Source organism: Atheta coriaria, unplaced genomic scaffold (assembly GCF_025399875.1).
Source record: "Atheta coriaria isolate IRGN ID8LTWV9N9 unplaced genomic scaffold, Caltech_Dcor_3.1 hic_scaffold_4_pilon, whole genome shotgun sequence".
Lineage (NCBI taxonomy): Eukaryota > Metazoa > Arthropoda > Insecta > Coleoptera > Staphylinidae > Dalotia > Dalotia coriaria.
The window spans coordinates 11,157,006-11,178,313 of NW_027045446.1; the positions used below are offsets into that span (position 1 = coordinate 11,157,006).

At 34.4% G+C, this 21,308-nt stretch overlaps 2 protein-coding genes and 3 long non-coding RNA genes across 6 annotated transcripts; 3 read left to right on the forward strand and 2 right to left on the reverse strand.

Annotated features, from left to right (window-relative positions):
- Window positions 1-1,138: 1,138 nt before the first annotated feature.
- LOC135790173 (uncharacterized) lies at window positions 1,139-2,718 on the reverse strand. Its single transcript, XM_065300241.1, has 3 exons — window positions 2,407-2,718; window positions 2,216-2,234; window positions 1,139-1,854 (listed from the first exon to the last, which is right to left on the reverse strand). The coding sequence occupies exons 1-3, from the start codon at window positions 2,581-2,583 to the stop codon at window positions 1,724-1,726; spliced, it is 327 nt and encodes a 108-aa protein (XP_065156313.1). The 5' UTR covers window positions 2,584-2,718; the 3' UTR covers window positions 1,139-1,723.
- A 705-nt stretch (window positions 2,719-3,423) lies between these two features.
- On the forward strand, window positions 3,424-4,515 carry LOC135790341 (uncharacterized). Its single transcript, XR_010547734.1, has 4 exons — window positions 3,424-3,646; window positions 3,746-3,847; window positions 3,918-4,177; window positions 4,231-4,515. It is a non-coding gene; the product is annotated as an uncharacterized lncRNA (long non-coding RNA).
- Window positions 4,516-13,685: 9,170 nt separating this feature from the next.
- LOC135790546 (uncharacterized) lies at window positions 13,686-15,943 on the forward strand. Its single transcript, XR_010547809.1, has 4 exons — window positions 13,686-14,345; window positions 14,419-14,676; window positions 14,734-14,882; window positions 14,940-15,943. It is a non-coding gene; the product is annotated as an uncharacterized lncRNA (long non-coding RNA).
- An 804-nt stretch (window positions 15,944-16,747) lies between these two features.
- LOC135790675 (uncharacterized) lies at window positions 16,748-17,615 on the forward strand. The gene is made up of 2 exons (XR_010547853.1): window positions 16,748-17,338; window positions 17,419-17,615. It is a non-coding gene; the product is annotated as an uncharacterized lncRNA (long non-coding RNA).
- A 546-nt stretch (window positions 17,616-18,161) lies between these two features.
- LOC135790674 (uncharacterized) lies at window positions 18,162-20,132 on the reverse strand. 2 transcript variants are annotated; one of them, XM_065300950.1, is made up of 3 exons: window positions 19,998-20,132; window positions 18,467-19,459; window positions 18,162-18,398 (listed from the first exon to the last, which is right to left on the reverse strand). In XM_065300950.1, exons 2-3 carry the CDS (start codon window positions 19,311-19,313, stop codon window positions 18,262-18,264), a joined length of 984 nt encoding a protein of 327 aa, XP_065157022.1. In that variant the 5' UTR covers window positions 19,314-19,459; window positions 19,998-20,132; the 3' UTR covers window positions 18,162-18,261. The 2 variants fall into 2 exon arrangements, with proteins under 2 accessions (XP_065157022.1, XP_065157021.1); XM_065300949.1 differs by lacking the exon at window positions 19,998-20,132 and adding an exon at window positions 19,527-19,691.
- Window positions 20,133-21,308: the final 1,176 nt, after the last annotated feature.

The following is a 21,308-nucleotide window of genomic DNA, read 5'->3' on the forward strand; positions in this document are numbered from 1 at the left end:
AAATTTTGGTCCCCTCTCTAAATACTAATCTGACGGTATCTCAAACACGTATCACAAAATTCAAGCAAAAATTGAAACATCGCTGCTTATTCTGCATAAGTAATTGAAATATAATCTCACATGGATAAGGCAATAAAAGAATTAACTTATACCGCGTTTTTCACTGTTTCTGAATATGAAGCCATGGGCGAGTAAATTAATAAACACTATATAATTGAAGTTCTTTTTTGTTTTAAGTTACGTGGTAATTTTACCGAAATAAATATTTAGTAATTATTCTTTTTAATATTCGCATCTGTGTGGTCCTAATCTCTACATTATTGGCAATTTCTGAATTATTTAATTTTGAAATTTAAGGAATTTAGGTTACATTAGGATAATATTGAAGGGTTAGTAAATCCGATTTTATTGGCATTTAACTAGACTTCAATACACCATTTAATAGTCTTTATACGCTATAACATACATTTTTCATGATCGTGCATGGTGAACGTACCAAGGAACGAGTTTCTCTAGGTTCAGGGCATTTTAAAATCCCAGGACCCCAGGGTTGTTCGTCATGCACGCTTAACATTCACATATAAGTTGTTTGCTTCTTATAATATGGTCACAGCTATGAGTATCATTTATTATGTACACAGGAATAAAATATATCGCAGATAAAAATGTTATCAGAACGCACACGTCTGCATGGCCCTAACATAAATTCAACATTTAAGACAGTCCGGTTTGAAATAACGACGGAACATTAAAAATTCAACGAATTATTGCTGTTAAACTTGCTTCTTTAATGCTTTCTGATTTTCTTATTATGCGTTTTGTGCTAGAATGGAACAAACTAATATCACCGTGTCACAAATTAATTTTTTACAGCTAGGTACATTAATTTTACATTCAGTCACACGTTTATTATCAAGTACCTTTAGGAGAATACAGTTTCCCAAACTATTATGGTTTTACAATTTCTTTTCTGTTTATGTTTTCTTTTTGATTGTCATTGAAACTCGAGTTGTTGAGCTCTTCATGTAAATTCTTTTTGTTTCTATCTGCAGTCCAATTTTGATTTTAATAAGGGACCTGAATTGCTAGAAGGCATTCGGTCATGTTTTCAATAAAATATTGTATTCCAATTTAATATTTGAAGTACAAATATTTTATTACTCAACATAAACATAATTTAATTCAGTATCATTTTTTCTACTTCCAGTTTTGCTATGGTTTTGAAACACAAAAATTGGTATTTTAAACAATTAATATAATTGGTACTTTAGTGTGCAAACGTAGTTCAAAGTTTTAAAATACAAAAAAAATGGAAATAAAAAATGGGGTAAATAAACATCATGACGCTAAACGTTAATAAACAATCGACGCAATTAATCAATTTCGTGGTAATACTTAATATACTGTTAGCAAGACAATTCCAGGTACATTCTTGTTAAATAGATAGTTTGTAGTGTAAAAGTAGTTTGTAAATATAGAATGCTAAAAAAATTGTGCATATATGTTCCCAAAATGTTCCTTCTTCATTTAAAATCATTTTGATTGTCAGGATAAGTCGAAAAACCCGAACAATTTTTATTTCAGCAATTTTTGGTAGAAATATGAACACCGCTTTGTAGAAAAATATGTTTTACCAATATTGTATCGTGATCAAATCATTTCTTTTACATTTGTCGACATGAAGCTTTGTTAATTTTGGTTATGACTCCGAATGTTGTTTTATTTAATTTCTATTTACTACTGCACTTTTCACTGAATTCGTGCAATTGCAGATGGCAGTAAATACTCTTGTGGCGAACGTGCGAGCCGACGTTTTGGCTTTCGTTAAGGAAGCTCCAATTTTTTTACCGCCGTCTAGAATCAAAATGAAAATTCTATAACAACTTGCTAAATAAGATTCCTCACGGAAAAATCTCGAGACGAGAGAGAGAGAAATTAAATCTATTTATAATTTTCCACTTCTGAATCTTATAAACAAATTGTGCAATCTACAGCTATAGTGAATGTAAGAAATGGAAAGGGCCTGACCCACTCCAGCAGGCAGGTAGGTAAATAAATCAAACAGCGGCGACTTGTAACAGGTTTTGAGGGTTGTTTATACCGGCCGGGTCGTGCGGGGAGTTTGAGGGGGTTTTATCGATTGCTGAGCCAGTGAAGATGGAAAAGGAACGCGTGCGGTGCGAACCATCACCGGCCACGATAATTAGATACTTACTCTGCAATCCGAACGCATCCTGAAACAGATGAAGAAAAGGGGTCAAGTATTAGTCAATCATCAGTGGAACATAAATAAATCTAGGGACTGATATTACAATACCTTTGTATTTACAATTGAATAGGCACACTTAGATTTAAATTTAAAGCTTATAATAAATTAGATAAATAAATATGTGAAATACTATTTACCAATCCAGCTTTTCCTTCGGCTTCTTTGCGATTTTCCACTTCAACTTTTGCTTTCTCAACAATTTCGTTAATGAAATCATTCACGTCCTTCATCTTATCGTCGTCACTCTTGAACTCATCTATCCTTACGTCCAGCGGCAGCTGGATTGTAACAAGATCCAGTTTTAGATTCGACATTTTATACACGACACACTTTTCACGTCTCGTAAAGCGAGAGAAAAACTGGGCAGGAAACAGCAAATGGTGTGCACACTGTACGATGTCAGAGGAACGACAGACTCGACTCGATCGTGCGCGAGTCCTTTTGCTCCCACTCTGGTTTTGATAGGACGTGTGTTCTAGCGTTTTCCTTGCTTTCCCCGACACATGCGTCGCCCTATTTTGGACTGGTGTTAGTAGTATATGACATTTTGTTATCACGAAAGTATAAAACAAAGTAAAATAAAATTATAACATTTTCCGAGCAAACTTAGTTAATTCATTGAAGTCTTGGAACATAAATAAATGACCAAGTATTTTAAAGGTTACGTAGAAATAAACATTACATAGATTTACTATCGTTTCAGTGTTTTTTTGTGGTTTTTGTTATCATGTGTAATTTTTATCAATTCACATATTTGCATTTTTTGAATTATACTCATAAATTGAAAGATGCTTAAATTATATTAAGTAATATTTAAATTGAGGATAAATAATTATACCTTTTATATTTGAAGTAATAATAATCGTATAAACTACATATATTCCTGAAAATTTGTCTATATTCTGTTTGAATGATGATCCTGATCCTGAAATTTAAACAATTGATAACTAAAAAATAGCTGAATCAATTTTGACAATTCCTGATTTGTTTGATTTATCGTCTCCTGGAATAGCAGAATAACGATTAATATATCAAAAACTATAACTCAAAAAGTGTTAAATCGGAGATGAAGATAGATAAAAATTCATTCAGAGATGGCGCAGTCGTTCATTCTTGTATAGCGGATGTTACTATACCGACACTACTCACGCGAGCTGGGAAAACAGATTCAGCTGACGCAGCTGACAGCAAACCAATCTGACAGCTGGCTGCGAAGAATATAAATATTGATAAAGTTTAGTTAAATTATACAAATTAAAGAGCATGTTTAGAAGTTATAATACCATAATTTCACATACTAATATACAAAATGTCAGCAGAGTACGCAGAAATCATAGCTAAAGACGAAGGAACTTCACACAATCCATTTTCATTATAGTAAGTAACAAGTGTTGCACCAAAAGTAAACTAAAACAAATAAATGAATTAAAAATAAGTAGTAAACACCTGTACTTTTCACTTATCTTATTTTTGCAGTTGCTTTTGCCTTATTGGTGGTAGCAGAAGAAGTCAATACCTCAAAGAATATGAAAAGAAAAAGGGATAGATAATAATTATATTCATAGAATGCCTACAAAAGTAAGTTTATTTACCTTTAAAGAATTGTAAAGTTCATTAATATGGATTCTGTTGACTGATTATCCATCAGTTTCTGCAGAAACTGACAAATTGTCAAATGTATGGGTTGTCAGAAAAGAAGCTCTGAAGAATGTACAATAATAGTACTACATCGACGCCGATCGATATGTCCTGAAACAAGGTTAGTACATATTCTAAAATTATTTATATAATGTACTTCCTTTGATTTTAAACATTTAATTGATGACTTGTAATAGGAAACCAAGAAATGTGTGGAATACCTTGCAAGATGTGAAGGTAAAGCTGCTGGATGTAAACTAAGAAAATTAGGTAAATATGAATTGAAAGTACATTTAAAATGTTCTTACATATAAATGTTTTAGTAAACAATCCACTTATGGGCGATTCATCAGGAAGCACATTCAAACCTAAAACAGAAATCTGCATGCTCTGGAGGTGGCTGTGGCAATTAAAATTATATCAGCATGATATAATTGCAAGAAAATTTAACACATTCTTATTTATTTTATAAGGGGAATAATAATTTAATAATTTCTATAAATCTTAATATGTATTTAAATAATTGACAAGAGAAATATTTGAAGCATACATGTTAAATTGACTAATATTTGGATTATTGAACACTAAAATAAAACATGAAATCAAAACATTATATTTTAATGAAAAACAAAATCCTAAACTATGTAACTGCCAAGTTGCTTGGAAATCCCCTTCTTCGATTAACGATTTGCTTGACAATTTCCATTGGGATCTTTATATTTTAAAGCTTCTTTAATCATTTATAAATTGTGAGAGATGAAATTTTCATTCCTAAGAAAAAATTGCTAAGGGGGTGCTTGATACTTTTTTTCGGCGATTTTCAAAAATTAATATCTGTTAAACTAAAAGAGATAGCAACCAACGAATGGTTGATTATGAAAGATTGGAAAATTCTTTATCAGATAAAAATATAAAATAATTATATTTCCTACAGTAAGAGGTCGAAAAACGCGACTAAAAGTGCTAAAAGTGACATTTCTCAATTTTGACTGGCTGCTTTCTTCAATCGCGGTAATATATTGAAGCTAAAGAGAGATAAATGAATCTGATCGCAGCGTCTTAATCTACGGACCAATCTCTATCAGATAGGATAGTTAAAACCGAGAAATCTGAGAGATGAAATTTTAGAATCTTGAAAAAAGTACCAAGGGGTGCTTGATACTACTTTTCGGCGATTTTCAAGAATGTATCTGTTGGGCAAAAGAGATGTAATAACTGAGTAGTTGATTATGAAAGATGGAAAATTCTCTATCAAGATAAAATATAAAATAATTATATTTCCTACAGTAAGAGGAGTCGAAAAAACGCGACTAAAGTGCTAAAAAGTGACATTTATCCATTTATGCCCATTTTATTCAATCGCGAATATCTCGTAAATTAAAAGAGATAAATAGGATCTGATCGCAGCATTTTTTCCAGTTATAAAAACATAATCTCACATTGTAGTAAACAAAATGTCAGCGGAATATGAAGAAATCATAGCGGAAGAGGAAGAAGTCTCACAAAATCCAATTAATTATAGTGAGTGTATCAACTTTTGCATAGAAGAACTAAACTAAAAGCAAATAAATGGTTAAAATAAATCACCTAGTAAGCATCTGTACTTGTCCATATTTTTTACGGTTGTTTTCTTCTTTGAAAATTGCGGATGGTGTCTGCCTATGTGTCTGCAACGAACCAGTCCATATTTTCGAGAAGAATATATGAAAGAAAAGGGATAGATATGAGTATGAACAGAATGTCTACAAAAGTAAGTGTTTTACGAAAGTATTGTACGACGTTTGTTTATAATTGTTCATCATTTTCCTGCAGAAATTGATAGAAAATTATCAGAATCTAAGGTTGCCAGGGAAGAACTACTGAAGAGCAAGAACAGTACAATATAAAGCGCCGAAACAAATATACGAAACAAAAAGAGGTTAGTACATGTTCTGCAAAGCATTTACATAATAACATAGCCCCGTTAAGGTAAAATTTATTTAAATTTCCAATGATAACTGTAGAAAAGTAAACAGCGTGAGGGAATTTCTTGCAAGACATGATGGTAGGAGGGTGCAAATTAAACTAAGGAAAATCAGGTAAATATTAATTGACAGTTTTATGTATTATATACTTGCGATTCATCAGGATGGAACTGTCCTAAAATGTCATACTCAAGTGGTGTACGTTTAATAGAAAAGCAGAGTATCAAGGGAACAATAATTTAATAAATTTCTAGGAAATGTTTTCGTGTACTTAACAAATTGACAAAAATATGTTTAGAGTGCACTTGTTAGATTGACTAATATTTTGATTATTGAACAATAAAATGAAGCATGAAGTAAAACATTTATATTTTAGCCAAAAAACAAAATACTAAACTATAAACTGCCAAGTTGCTTGGGAATCCCTCACTTTTCGATTAACGATTTGGCGACAATTTCAGGTAGGATCTTTTCTTTTGGCTTCTTTGTCATTTGTAATTGTGTAGGAATTTGTTAGCATTTCAAATGTTCATTTCACGATCCACTATACTACTAGTCTATAACTACAGCGCTATTACTACTTGCCACTTTTACAGCACGTGCCTGCTACCACTACACTTTCCCGCTGCGAACTGTTCACAATATGACACAGGCCCCGAGCACAAGCACCGAAACAGATCTATTGCTAAATATTTGTCAATCCAACTTTCTTTTTACTTGAGTGTGACATCTTCATTTCTGCATCTTCCAGAATATTTCACTTCAATCACGATGACAATATTTGTAAAATGACGAAAAACTAAAGAAGTAGGGGAGAGTAGGGTAATGGGGTGGCAGGTGTCAGGAGTCACCCATATATCCACGGTAGTAGTTACGGTACGCGTAAACGTGTTTCCTCCGTTCTGGCCCCCAGTGCCACCCCAAAAAAATCATGCAAATCGGTGCGTGTATCATTGAGATACGCCAATATTTTTATTTTGGTACCACTTTGATCTAATTTACGTCCGCCGAATTAGAAGATAAGTGTCGGAAAGTATCTTGCAATATTCGAATGAAGGCATAGTCTTGGTGAAACGTTAAAATGGAGTGATGTGCAGTTCAGATTACATTAATGTTTTGAAGAAATATTTTTTTTGTTTTTTTTCTGGCCAAGGTGCAATTGTGGGCCGTGGGAGTCATGCGACTCTAATGGACGTTTGTCTTTAGTCGCTCTAAATGGCCTATCAAAAGCAATGTGACTTATTTTCAATAGCCTTAAACACGAAACGATACTGGAAAGTAACAAAACTTATGATTCCTATATTGGCACTGATGACTTATGCCAGGGGCGATGGATGGTGAAGAGCCGTGTAATGTAACGATTAAAAAAAAACAATTATAAATGGCGTTCGCGCTGTTTTGGGCTATGGGCTCGTAAAATCAGAAAGAGGAAATGCACTTTCAAGGTGGGGACTTTGCAGAATATTATGATGTTTGCGATATCTGCTAGATTTCGTTGCGGTTCAATTTGTCCCAGGTGAGCTACATTACTACATGTGGTGCAATGGGGGTCAATCATTTTTAGGCACTAGGAATAATATCAAATTGATTGTCAAAGTGACTGAAAATTATTTCAAGTAAAGGTATTTTAGTAAAACTAGTAAACGCAAAGCGTTACAATAGAGTATTTTTGCTTATAATTAAGTACAATTTCAGTTCTCCCCTTAAAAGTGACCCCCATTACCCTCTTTTACCCTACTAAGCCAATTAAACAATCCACAATAATGAACTTTCTGTCGACTCCACCTCATCAATAGGGTGTAAAATAAGTGCAATGAGGTGTAATGAATGTTATTATTAATTACGATGTGTGCGCTTTGTCGTTCATGAGATTTAGCACCCGAGGTTGCCGGTTGTCCATTCATAACGAATTAGCAAAATTATGATGGTGACGGGCGCGATTTACAAGGTTTAGGAATGGGTGCATCTGTCATCACCTCAAGAGTAGTGTGTGTTTGTTGTTGATGTGCCCTTCAGCACCGTCAGTAGCTGCCCATTCTGGGTAATTTATACAAGCATCAACGTATCCACTTTAAAGGTGATGTGGGGCTCGCGGTGGACTTAACCGGTATTCAATGGCTGGATTTGTGTGTATGTTTGATACCTATGCCTATAGTTGAAACCTCGGCGTTTGGGGAAAAATTATGTAGGTGGCTTTATAACAAAATTAAGTGAATTAATGTGTGTACTTTGTAAAGCATTTTGCCTTGATAGTAATACTCACCCACAGCATTTGTACGTTTGACACAAACCACCAGAGGCAATGACATTTCCTTGATGGTGTACACATCGGACCCTGACCCCAAAGGCTTTTTTCTCGCTGGAAAACTGGATACATCATTGGGTCATCCTTCCGCCAGTCTACCTCGGCGTGGATGGAACTGCGCATCGTCGCCGCTGGCTATTATTTCAGCTAGGGTTAACTTCATTAATAACATTAAAATTGTTTTTAATTGTTTAGTAATAACAAAATAGTTGAAATAATACTCTACCCCAATTTCTTTCCAACTTTGCATACCCCTGAGGGCAGTAGCCCATTCCTTGATGGGTATACATCGGGCTGTCCCCAAGGCGGAAGATAGCTGAGTTGAACAGCTAAGATCTACATCGGCAATGAGTGGAACTGCATCACATCGGCTTCCTTTAGCTGCTTTGTCTTCAGTTGAGGGTTTAACGTTATGACGGTCGTCTGATAAAAAAAAAATCGCGTAGTAAAAATTGACTGTAATAAAACTCACACCTCCAGTATCTTTCAATTTTGCGCCCTGAGACAGTAGCGATGGGTATACACGGCTAAATTTAGATCCCCAAGGCGAGGAAGATAGCTGAGCCGGGAGCCTCAGGATCACGACCTCGGCGTGGACACTTACTTAACATCTTCTTCTTTGGCCTCTGTTGTGTAAATATATATAGCTTTAAATATTATTTGACCATAAATAATTATGGTAGCAACTCACACCAACTTCTTTGCGAAGTATTGCCTTATATCAATAGAACTCCTCATCTCTTCTTGGCCCTTGGATGGAAGAATCTTCTTGTTCGCATTCGAAAACGAAACATAACAATACGTGCAACATGACTATTTCAAACTGGTGACTTTCAAACTTTGATCGATGCAAACTGTTGATCTGTAAAAGAAATAATTAAATATTTCACGATACTACACTCGCACTAGCTGCACTTGTATAACGGCCCGCACAATACTTCGCAAGTAAAAGCTAACACTCGCGCACTACTAATAATTCACAACACTTCCTCTAAGTTGATATCAGCATTTAACCATTTCCATTTTTACTTTATTTCTCTTTCTGAGATGCATCAATTCCATTTATTTTCAGTTGAAGTTGATATTTTCCAAGTTTCAATTTCTGTTATTCTTCTTCTGGAGTTTTGTCTTCTGTTCTTCTATATAGTTGTTGATTATTTTAAAACAGTATACTTCACCTCCCACACTATTTAACACACTCCCACTATTTAATCACACTCGCGCATATATAAAAACACACAAACACAATTATTTTATAACGGTTATAATTCATATCCAATTCCAATTTGAGATTCAATTTTCCATTTCTCACGTTGTATCTAACTTGAAGTTCATTCTTTGGTTGTTACAGTTAAGTCAAGATCTATTTTATTTTCAACTTCTTATGATTTCTCGTTCCTCGTTCGGAATAATCTTCCTTATATCTTTGGGACAATTTCTCTTTCTTCTTGGGTTTCCAACTGTTGTCTTGTATAAAATGATGCAATTTGAAATTGGCTGCTGGCAAATGTTTTCTCCAAAATATAAAAATCTAATTCCAATCTTTTTGGGTATCATTCTTCATTTTATTCTGTTCCAATTGCTGCTGACCCAATGTTGTATAGTTTTAATTTATGTTATTTATGATGATGTAAAAAATGTGTAAGTTGTGTTAAAAAAGCAGTGCCAGAAACACATATTTCATTACTTGCCCAGTCAATGATCATGAACAGGGTAGAAAGTGTAAGTGTATGTGTATGTGTGTGTATGTGGTGTAAAACTTGATGAAATTCGATTTTCACTCCCGCACTATAATTCAACACTCGCGCACTATATATAAACAAACAAACACAATAATTTATCACTGTTGTAATTCATATTCGAATTCAATTTGATTCAATTTTCCATTTTCTCGTTGTAGGTATCTACCTTGAAGTGCATTCTTTATTTATTTTAGTTAAATTCAGGATCTATTTTTATCTTCGACTTCGTTCCTCATTTTGGAATAATTCAGTTCGCCAATATTTTTCCATTTCTTAATGGAATCTGCGTACATCTGAGGGAAATTTTTCTATCTGATTGGTTTCTTCGTGTTTTATTCGGTTCTATTGTTTGCTTTGACAATGATGTATTTGTTTTAATTTATATTTATTTGCGGTGGTCTTAAAAGTATGTAGTTGTGTTAAAATATTTAGGTAAGCAGTGCCAAGCACCTGTGTTCATTGCGCAGAATGTGATGTGAACAGGTGAAAGTGTAAGTGTATGTGTGTGTGTGTGTGTGTGTAATTGTTGACCGAATAACTCTAAGTACTATTACCAAAAATTGAAATGAAGTTCAGTTGAAATTAAAGCAGATTTTTGTTTACGAATATAAACTTGAAATACACACAAATTTCCGGTGGTACTATTTGGGTTGCTTGTTTGCCGCTCCATTTTAAAAAGAATTTTCGACGATAATTATTTCTACCATCGAATTTAAATACCACTTGTTTAGATCAACATTTACTTCTTTTGAGGTATATTGCAGAAATCTTTCTCATCATATCAGAATCCACGTTTCTTGAATTATCTTCTATCCATGTATGAATATTTGATGGTTGAAATTTTACGCTTGTAAAGGCATTCAGCTTGCGGAAGTTTTTTGATAAGACACGGGACTATTGAAATAGGCGATGAAATAATACACTGATATTAATGATTACTACCAGTGAATTTCTTAAACGCTAGTGCCTGTGTCAAAACAAAGAAGCAAAACAAAGGTTGGGTAGTAAATTTCAAGAATAGAACACAAAACAACACACAACATGCTACGCATCAGGATCTGCAACATAAGGTAAAAATAATGAATTATTAATTTCAAACAAACGCCCTGAAAACATGAAAGAAATATTTGATTGTTAAAAGTGCTGAAAAAGCCCATAAATTCATTAGTGATTTTGGAACTCATTTCACACACAATACAAATACATAATAAACTAAATACACAAATAGCATTCACGAAACATTTTAAAAAATAAACAGTAACTACTAAAAGAGAAACATGGCTGATTGAAGTACATACATATATAGATTTTTTTAATAAGAAAAAAGACATTAATAAGGATATGGAAGGACCTAAGAGCCTTACAATGACTGACTGGCCTTTAAATCGCGATTATCCTGAAAGCGGAAAGGAATTTATTTTACAAATTTCCTAGAACAATATTCAACATTCCACAGCTAAGAGGGGTAGGATACACTTACTTAACTGGTACGTAGGAATGCCTTTGTCTACTTCAGAACATGAGATAGCTTTGAGCACAAAAGTGATTATGAAAAATAGGCGCACCTAACATGACCGCGACGTTTGGCGGTTGTGTAAATTAATTGCCAAGAAGCGATTTTGCAACGGATAACAAAGTGACCGACTGCTACATCCCAGCGGCGGCAACCGGCTTTAAGTTTAAAATTTAACACGGCATACAATGAAATGAAATACAATACAGTTTAGCACAATCTGGCAAAAATATAAACAATTCATTCCGCGGGCATGCCATTCATGCACTTGAATTTGCGAAACTGGGTTACCGAATCTGCGCTTCAAAATGCCGCGCGTTGCATTGAATTAATTTGTGTTTGATGGTACATGTTCTGCGTGAACAGAACGTGTAAGGGTGTTATTATTTGAGGAATGTAAGTGGGGTGTGCTGAACTACGCAAATGGCAAAACTCCGCATTGCTTGAAACGAACCGAGCAAAAGTGCTTATTGAGTGTTTGCCAAGGTGATGACTGTTGTGTGTGTTGACCGGTTGAGTTTGTTCGAATGTAATATTTAAAGTGTTTACTGATAACTTACTTAATTGAAACTTAAAACGCGTTACGAAATGTTTGCGGTAATACGGTAATACTGTCCAGTTCAAATTCAAGTTGAATAAAAGTAAATCATGAGGATTTTTTGTTTTCCAAATTTTCAAAAAGTCTTGGGTTTGAGACGTTAATGTGAGTACGTTGAAATATTATATGATGTGTGGTGATTAATTTACTGCGCGTTGGTTTAAACGGACAGTACTTTATGATTGAACTGATATTAATTGAATCGCGACCCGGTTAAATGCGATAATTCATAAAAATTACTCACTACTTATGTACATGCGGCGTTTCACAGCGTGCTGGGTGGATTATGAATGACCAAGTACTGGTTTCACATACCGCACGGATACAAGAGTGACATATTATTACCCGACCAGCCTCTGATCATGGGCATCCTGCACTACTACCTTAAATCGCTCTCGATAACATCTCATCGCGGGATGCGTTGTAGGGGATCAGCGTCGGGCGAGATTGACCTCTGGACTCAGGAACCATCTTATTGGAATGTCACTCTCATGCGGGTTTGGTTGATCAGGTCCGTTTGGATTGGGTTGGTTTGGCCTCTGATTGAAGGGCGAGATGTGAAGAAGTGACTGAAAACACAGTAGGTAAAGTAATAGTTGTTTACGCCGAATTGATGATGAAGATGGGTTTTAACTTAAATATTTTACTGCATTGGCTGTTGCTTTCATGTGAAGTATTAGATTGGAATGATTTATTGCTGCGGGTTGGTGATTATTTTTGCTTATGATATCTGAAACGGATAAAAGAAATAGTTAAGGTTATCATTTTCAGTCTATGCTTTTTGTTAAAATGATGGATTATTGTGTTGTTTGGTTGTTTATGCGGATGGGTTGGGTGGTGACATTTTACCTAAGGTTTGGTTCACGGTTACTGGTTTATATTTGAACGTGGGGATGAGGTATTTCTTGATGGCTTCCGTTAAATTATGAATCGTAAAGGTCTACTGAAACAAGAATTGGAAACAAAAAAAATTAATTATGCGCGTTTTGTTTTGGCGATAGGGTTATTTTTTTAAATTGTTTTTGTTTTAGAAATACTTACGATTGGGTTTCAATGTACTCGACAAAACCAGCGTTTAAAATGAGTTGCTTCTTCATATTTGGTTGGCGGGATCGCGTTCAAGGCGGGCGGGCGACGTGGTGTGCAGAAGATTCAAAAATTTCGAAGCGACCAAATGGTCCATATGTATTATTACGTGAAATGGCTATTAGAAATATTATTACTAAACCATTCCAATTGTTTGTGCTTACCGATTCGGTTCCCATTATGATTCGCGATGAGTTCGCTGTGTATACTGGCAGTCCGGTGGCTGCTGATATGACGTTTGTATGCGCGTAAAGCGACTTGCGCGCATGGCGACTCTCGCGCAGGGTTCACGAAGGCACCAGCAGCGCCAAAGGCCGGCGGGCTTTAACGACACGCACCCCAACCGAATCTCAAAATCTGGATGAAACATGGCCGTCGGGCGCTCTCAATTTATAGATTCGAGGGTTGGGTGGGGTGGGGAATCAAATTTCAAAAACCTTTTTAAAAAGGTTGCTGATTTAGATGGTTTTCACCAATCGTTTCTAACTTTACAGAAACATTCTAGAAATTAAACTAGGAATTATCATACCCTTTCTTCCTTTATTAACCCCGTAAATCAGCCACAATTAATTTTTAAAAATTGCCACAAAATTACAAGGCTTCTTATGAGAATTTGAAGAAAATTAAAGAAATTCATCGTGAGTGGTATCAAAGTGTAACAAATCACGCGCTCTTTCCAACGGTGCCTAACACGAGTCGTTTAGTGGAGGGGTTTGGGAGTAATTCACCACGAAAGTTTCAGTCCGTCACGAGTCGTCAACCGAAAAAAAGCACATGCTGTCAAGTGATACTTTTGTGAATTTCTCTTCAACCACACATTAAGACCAAAATCTGACCACGGCATCGTGTTCCTCGGGTCCGATTACACCCCAGAAACTGTTATTTCTTCGAAAATCGCTTTAATTAATAGTTTTTCACGTGTCCGAAAATATCAAGTGAAACAGTGAGTTTGCAGGAAGATTACGTCTTTCCTGCTGAATAAAATGCAATCACACCTGCGGCAATCAACAGGCCAGCTTATAAACTATAGATTTTGATAACTTTCAAGTTGTGATACGTTTTGTGGATGCTGTGATTGACTTCAAAACACATGACACACAAAAACCTTAATCAACCACCTGTTTGGGCCCCCTTACAAGTTGATTTAACATCTGCACAAGCCAAATACAACTGAGATTTATTGTTATTAACATTGGCTAAGTGCTCAGTGCATTTGTTAGGATTTTCTAGGTGTGTATAAAATATTCTTGTTCATTCATGTTCAGGTACATCAAATTAGGGGTTATCAAGTGCATTGTTTCAGTTTTTCAAGTCTATTGAAGGATTATTTCATCTAGAAACTGTTTAAGGATGGATTAGGAATAGTTAACGAATGTTTCTCAATGTGATATTGTTCAGAATATTCATGATTTTTCATACTACAGGATATTATCTTTTGTTTGTGAGTTGGAAAACCCACTGGAATCAAGCAAACCAGTTGGTGTTCCTATTGGTGCTGATAACAATACAAGAACAGAGGAATATACAGTTTTGAATGCTGCAACATGTTAGACTGGTCTAGGTACTGCTGTAGATGTAACATTTTAAGTGTTTTTGGATTTTTTTCTTGTTGTTGCAGAAAATTTGGTGGTATAGGTTAATGGATTAGGTCTGGTTAGAGGTGTAACATAATATTGGTGATAACTTTGGAATGAGAAGGAATTATGCAATTTTGACTGCAGAAGATTAATCAGAAGGTCTAATTACCGCTATAGACATGTTTTATAAGTGAGACGATTGTATATTTTTGCTTAAACTGAGGTGATGCTTGAAGTTATTTTGCAGAGCAGGAATCATAACAGGAATAGCAAATAAATCAAAGCCTGCAATGAAGAGGATTGAATATGGAAGTTAACAATAACATAATATGCAGCACAATTTAATTATGTTTCAATTGATATAAAATTTATTTAATTTGGATGATAATTATGCAAGTTGTAAGGAAAAGAAGAAACAAAAACAGGAAAAGCAAAAATGTGTCATCATTCTAATTACATACACATTTCAAAGCAAGCCAGTCAACCGTAGGATTGAAGAAAAATTATACTGAAAACATCTTAAGGACAAGTGAATTCTGTATTATTTGATATAAGATTTGTTTAAATTGAATGAAAATTAAGAAAGTTATGAGGAAAATAAGAAACAAAAGCAGAAAAAGCATAAATTCATCACCAGATACCAAGGAAAAACATGATGCTTAGACAAATATCTTGGCAGTGCTCATAAAACCTTATGAAAGGTGATGTTAGAGACGAGTTTAGCTTGTTTATACAGTAAATAATAACATAGTCAAGTAGAAGAGACCAGTCAACCAGCTATTTCAAGGGTGTTCATTGGTTCAATGCAATCACAAAACCATTATATTACCCCACAACTAAACAGGGGAGAAAGAAGGCGTGCCCAGCATTGTAATTCACCCTTATTATGTTGGCTAGGGTCAACAAAAGAGGGTGAGCAGTTGAGTATGCTGCGTCGGCACAAAGTTAAGCACCTAATCAGGTAGAAAAGACATCAAATTAGGTTTTACACTTTATGGTACTCTGACCTATGCTAATCTGAAATGATTATGAAATTATGAGTAAGCAAACACCCAAACACATTAAATTAATGAATACTTTGCATTTATTCAGTTAAACAAGAAAGTATATATGCTACAATGTCACAAATTAGTATAAAATCATCACAAACACAACACACAAACTACTAAAACAATATTTAAGCAAATGTAAGTTTGGTTTATACAGAACAACAGATCCAGTTAAAGTAGAATAAAAACACTGTAAAAGTAAGCATCTAAAAAATGATTTGTACAGTGTGGTATAGTTGAACGTGGAAGTTTGTTGATGTGAGTGAACAATATTGATGAACAAAGATAAATAATAACCATGAACAATGGCACAATTTCAACAAAATTGAAATCAGCGATTTCACAATGTTGACAACAAACTGTTTTCTTCTTTTCGATCTCCACACTTCCTTCTATCACCAGCTTACTCATTGTAGATGCATACTGAGTAAGGGTAGGAGTTTGGTGAATGCTGATTAGTGGATTATATGGAAGGGTGGTTTAGCGCTTAACGATTTACCGATTATCGGTTTGCTGTCGTTTTAAAGTTAAGCTTGTAAACAGCTATAAACCTGTTATAAAATTTGGTTTTACAATTTATAATACTTGCTAATCTGAAATTATTACAAATGAACAAGAAAGAAACACACGAACAGATAAAATAATGCATACTTTGCATTTATTCAGTTAAACAAGAAAATATTTATGTTACAATGTCTTAAATTAGTATAAAATGTACACAAAGCAAACACACAAGCTACTAATACAATATTCAAGCAAATATTTAAGTTTTGTTTATAAACAATAAACAGTTGTTAAAAGTGTCTATCAAATAATTCAATATAAAAAGTTACAAATCTTATTATATTCCAAAGAGACTCTCTGAAATATTACAAAAAAAATCTTTCTTATTGTGGTACTTGAACCTATAACATAAAATTAATAACTACTTTGCATTTATTCAGTTCAACAAGAAACTATTTATGCTACAATGTTAAAAATTAGTACAAAATCTACCCCAAGACAACACACAAAACATATTATTGAAGATTCAATGCGCAAAGTAACAACTTGTGTCTAGTTTATATCAAATTGATAAGAAAAACAGATCGACATGGTCATACATTGAAAAACACACATTGATTTTATACACATAAATATTTATTTATAAATTATTTGCGTGTTTTATGCAGAAACAAATGTTGCGCTAAATGTATACTGGAATTGCAGAAAGCTGATCTGGGCCAGTCATCTACATAAACAAGTATCACAAAACGTGCAGTTTGACACAGTGACCCGATATAAAAACTGACTCTGTCTGGGATTGTTTTAACCAAACTTGACTATAGAGAAAAACAGAAAACATTTTCGATTCATGAGGGCATTTCAAGTTCGTGACGGAAGTTAATATCCGAAACAGGAATACTAGCAATTATAGAAAATTAATAAAACTGCGCATTGTATCCTGTTTGTATAAATACTGCCTGGAAATCAGTGATCGGTATGTCAATAACAAGTGATTATTGAATTGAACCAGTAAAAACTCCTCATGATGAATAAAGTCTGTTTGGCAATTTGCGTGGTGTTTCTATGTGTTGTCCTGGTCAACTTAGCTCAGGTATGAAATTAATAGAATCAAGTAAATACTAATTTATGTTAATTGTTAATTAATCCTTATTTTTTATCAATGCTGATTAGGCTCAGATAGAGCAAACCGGTAAAGCTGGCCAAAATATGATGGATACTGCGATTGGAGCAGCTTCAAAGACAGCTGAGTAGGACAAAATGCTACAAAACAAATGAAGGATGCTGTATCCGGATTTTCAGGTCGTTAAAAATGTATTTGCTTGATTGTTATAGAAGGATTCAACTGAAATAAAACATGTGCATATAGATATTGTCTTTTATACATATGTGTAATTGCAGTTTAAGAAAAAAATTGCAGTTTACATAAACATAGATTATTTGCAACAGTGATAGACAATAGTACGTTAATTCAAATCAATAGCATGATGTACATATTAATACCTGTTTATTCCTGTGATAAAACTTATCTTTGTTAATTTCTCACCGACGACGCCCCCTGGGTTTCATACCTGGTACAAAAACAGCTGATTTATTACCGAGAGTTAAGTACCTGCTTGAATTACAACTTTATTTCAAAAACCATGACCAAGGTAAATAAACTAAAAGCTAAAAGTCAAATGACACATGCACAAATCTAGCAAAGTCCACTCTCTGGCCAAGAGCACTAAATGACCAACAATAAAGGATAAAATAGAAATAGATGAATATTAATCTGCCTGATGCCACAGTGTGGCGAAACATGTCGCAGAATGGTAAAAGTTCTTGTGAAACCCATAAGGTTTATCCTTTCTTTCAACGATAGTAATGGAGTTTCATCATGTACCTAAGTGCCTCAACAATTCAATAAATAGAAATAAGAGAGTTAGGTGTATATTGTACTGAAAAAAATAGAGTATTAATTTTGTCAGTAAACAAAACTACTAATAATAAATATATATAAAAAAAATATTAATATTATGCCGCAATATGCTTTGACTTCTTCGTTGCGTTGCGTTCCTCCAAAGTTTTTCCAGGTTCTTTTAAGAACAACTTGCAGCACCAGCTACGCGTCCTCAAAAATATACACAGGAATAAAATGACCACGGCAAAGGCTAAAAATAAACATGAGAGTTAATATAGGTACTTGTGACATTTTTCTAATTTTTAAATAAAAACTTACTACAGACAACTGGTAGCGTCACCAGGAAAAAGTATGCCAAACCATGTGAATATTCAGCTTCGTGGTGTGGTGTAATGCCAAACTTAAACAATTCTTGATCGTTATCTTCAATCAGAATATTCTCACTATCATCAACATCTCCAGTAGTTATTGTTGAACTGGGGGCCGGATTTTCTTTCCTTAAAATTTCAGGATTCTTATTTAGACTCTCATATATGGTATCTTCAAAGATTTTAAAGAAGTTATTGTTTGTGGAATTTCGTTTGAGACGTTTGTTGACCGAGGTTTCTGGGGCGGTGACACTTTGATCAGTGTCACCGCTAATGGATAAAAAATAATGCCGTTTATGTTTGCCGGCATCGGTTTTCTGCGTTTTTATCGGTTGCTTAGTCGTTGTGGAAGACATCAACTCTTTTGTTGTAATATTTCGTTTAAGTTTCGGATCATATTTAGATTTTTCAACATGTAATAAGCTGGAAATGTTGATATGTCTCTTTATTTGACCTGGTCCTGTGTCCAACATGTTTTTGGCCTTCATGTGACAACTCCTACAGAACCCATTCATACCATGTTCACAGAACATAGTTGATTCATCATTTTTATTAAGCCAGTCGAAGTCTGATGAATTGTCCACTTCATTTTTCTCGGTTTTTATATCAATAGTTTCTTCCTTAGGCAGGGCAGGAGTAAAATCTCGTATGAAAGAGGAGAAGAAAAACTGTAAGAGTCGTTGTAAAGGATCCATAAAAAATGGCGACTCTACTCCGCTGCCAAATCCGTCCATCTTGTTAATCGACTTCGAATTGGCCAAGAACGTCACTACCAACTTGGGCTTAGACATGATCATTCCTTCCTCATGCTTGGTGTCTGAATTTCTGTTTTCCCATTTCGCGCAGGACTTTTCAGAGGTGGGAATTAATTCAATCACATTAAGTGATTTATTTGAAGTTTTAGCATCAGGCGTCGATTTTTGGGTTGTATGACATTGTCCGCCTGAAAATTGTAATAATTTAAAATGAATATATAATTAAAAACTTTACTGATCATAAAATATAATTACAAAAAGCGCAGAATAATAAAGTTATGCAAAATGCGAGTTGCTTCATACTCGCGACACATTAAACGGTTAAATGCGTTATAATTGCTGATAAAAAATACGTAAAAAGTCACGAAACTGTATTGCTCACGCACATGCAACAAATAAATAACAAAGCAATAGTAAACAAAATGGTTTTGTTTCATTTTGTTTAAAACTGCCTACTCCGTTTTTACTCTATTTATTTTACACAAGTACCTACGTATAATAAAAATTGGCGAATATGATATGAGTGCAAAACATTCCATCCGCCGAGTTCAGAACAAAATTTCATAATAACATTTACTAACTACTTAAACCTAACACATTTACAGTGTGTGCTGAGCTACCGAGTAAATAAATACAGTTATATAATCAAAGTTGTTTTGATAGCGTAGAAGCTACTTTCGATTTATTTGCTCGGTAATTGTAACTCCAAACACTTAATACACTTGCCTGGCTACACGAATTAAAGTCGTGCTTCGGTTTGTTTTGCAATGTGTTGAGCGACTGACTTGACTCTTGACAAACCTATAAAACCCGCCATACACAGCGGTCGCCCGGCCAAACGACAGCGCGAGTTGTTGTGGTGTGGTGTTGTACTTATCGCGGAACATTCGCCGAGCGTGCTCCAGTTTTACTGCAGCAGATACAAATCTAGCTACTGCATGCTTGTACAGTCAAATCAATAAAAGTTTTATATTGAAGAGCATCATCAGTAAAAATGGCAGCCAAAAGTGAAAAGATTGGTATTATTGGCAGGTAAATATGGAAATTTATGTATATTTGCGTTGAAATTGCATGTTCAAATGATAAAAACTATTTAAATGACGTAAATAAATTGTTTTTATATTTGTATTAGATTAACAAATTACATGTCTACAAATAAAAATTTTTATTTATTTTTATAACATTTTAAGTAATTAACTTTTTTCTTTCATTCTAAGCGGACTTATTGGTCGTTCCTGGCAATGTTGTTCGCATTTGTTGATATCAAAGCTTGATTCACGATTTATGACATTGAACCAGCACAAATTAAAACAGCTTTAAGCGACATCGATCAACAAAGCTCAAAGTTCGAGAAAAAGAAAATTTAATTGCGTGTAAAATCAAAAACGCTGTTCAACAATACGCATGCATTCGAGGTAGGCATTTTTTAAACGTTGGTATTTTCACTTAGAACGAAACGAACACGTTTAACAGTAATTACATATAAATATAAATGCAACGATAAATTTTAATGGTAATATTTTCATCCAGGAAGTTAAGCCCGGATCGAAACAGTCGACGCCGTCTTAGTTCAAGAATGTGTCCCTGAGAAATTAGATTTAAAGAAAAGTCTGAAGAGCGTGATGATGGAAGCCGGACCAAACAATCATCTTCCGCTCACCAACATTTATGCGCTACCCACGTTTCTTCGAGTTACCGCCAAAACCTGTCGTTTCAACCGTAAACCCACCATTTTGAAAGTGTTTATTTTAGCAAAAACAGCACGTTTTTAATCTGTTTTTTAACGCGTAGTCAGCATAAAAACGACGAAATTTTTATTACTTTTCAAGTGCTTTTAAATGATGTGCAAGCCACACCCCACAAGTTGTTTCCGCTCAAACCAATATTGAAACCTCCGCGACGTAGTTCAGTTATAAATCAAAGTACACTTTTATTGCAAAACAACAGCAGGTAAATGATGAATTAGATAATGAACCAAGGCCACATTTAAGTAGGAATCAAGTAAATGTGCCTGCTACGAGTTTAAAGCCAGTTCTG

Excerpts from the sequence above, each read along its gene's own strand:
- LOC135790674 (XM_065300949.1), bottom strand. The coding sequence starts at position 19,572 with ATGAAGCAACTCGCATTTTGCATAACTTTATTATTCTGCGCTTTTT. Across the intron at positions 19,460-19,526 it reads TTTATTATTCTGCGCTTTTT|GCGGACAATGTCATACAACC; the intron begins GTAATTATATTT and ends TACAATTTTCAG. Across the intron at positions 18,399-18,466 it reads GACGCTACCAGTTGTCTGTA|CCTTTGCCGTGGTCATTTTA; the intron begins GTAAGTTTTTAT and ends GTTTATTTTTAG.
- LOC135790173 (XM_065300241.1), bottom strand. The coding sequence starts at position 2,583 with ATGTCGAATCTAAAACTGGATCTTGTTACAATCCAGCTGCCGCTGGAC.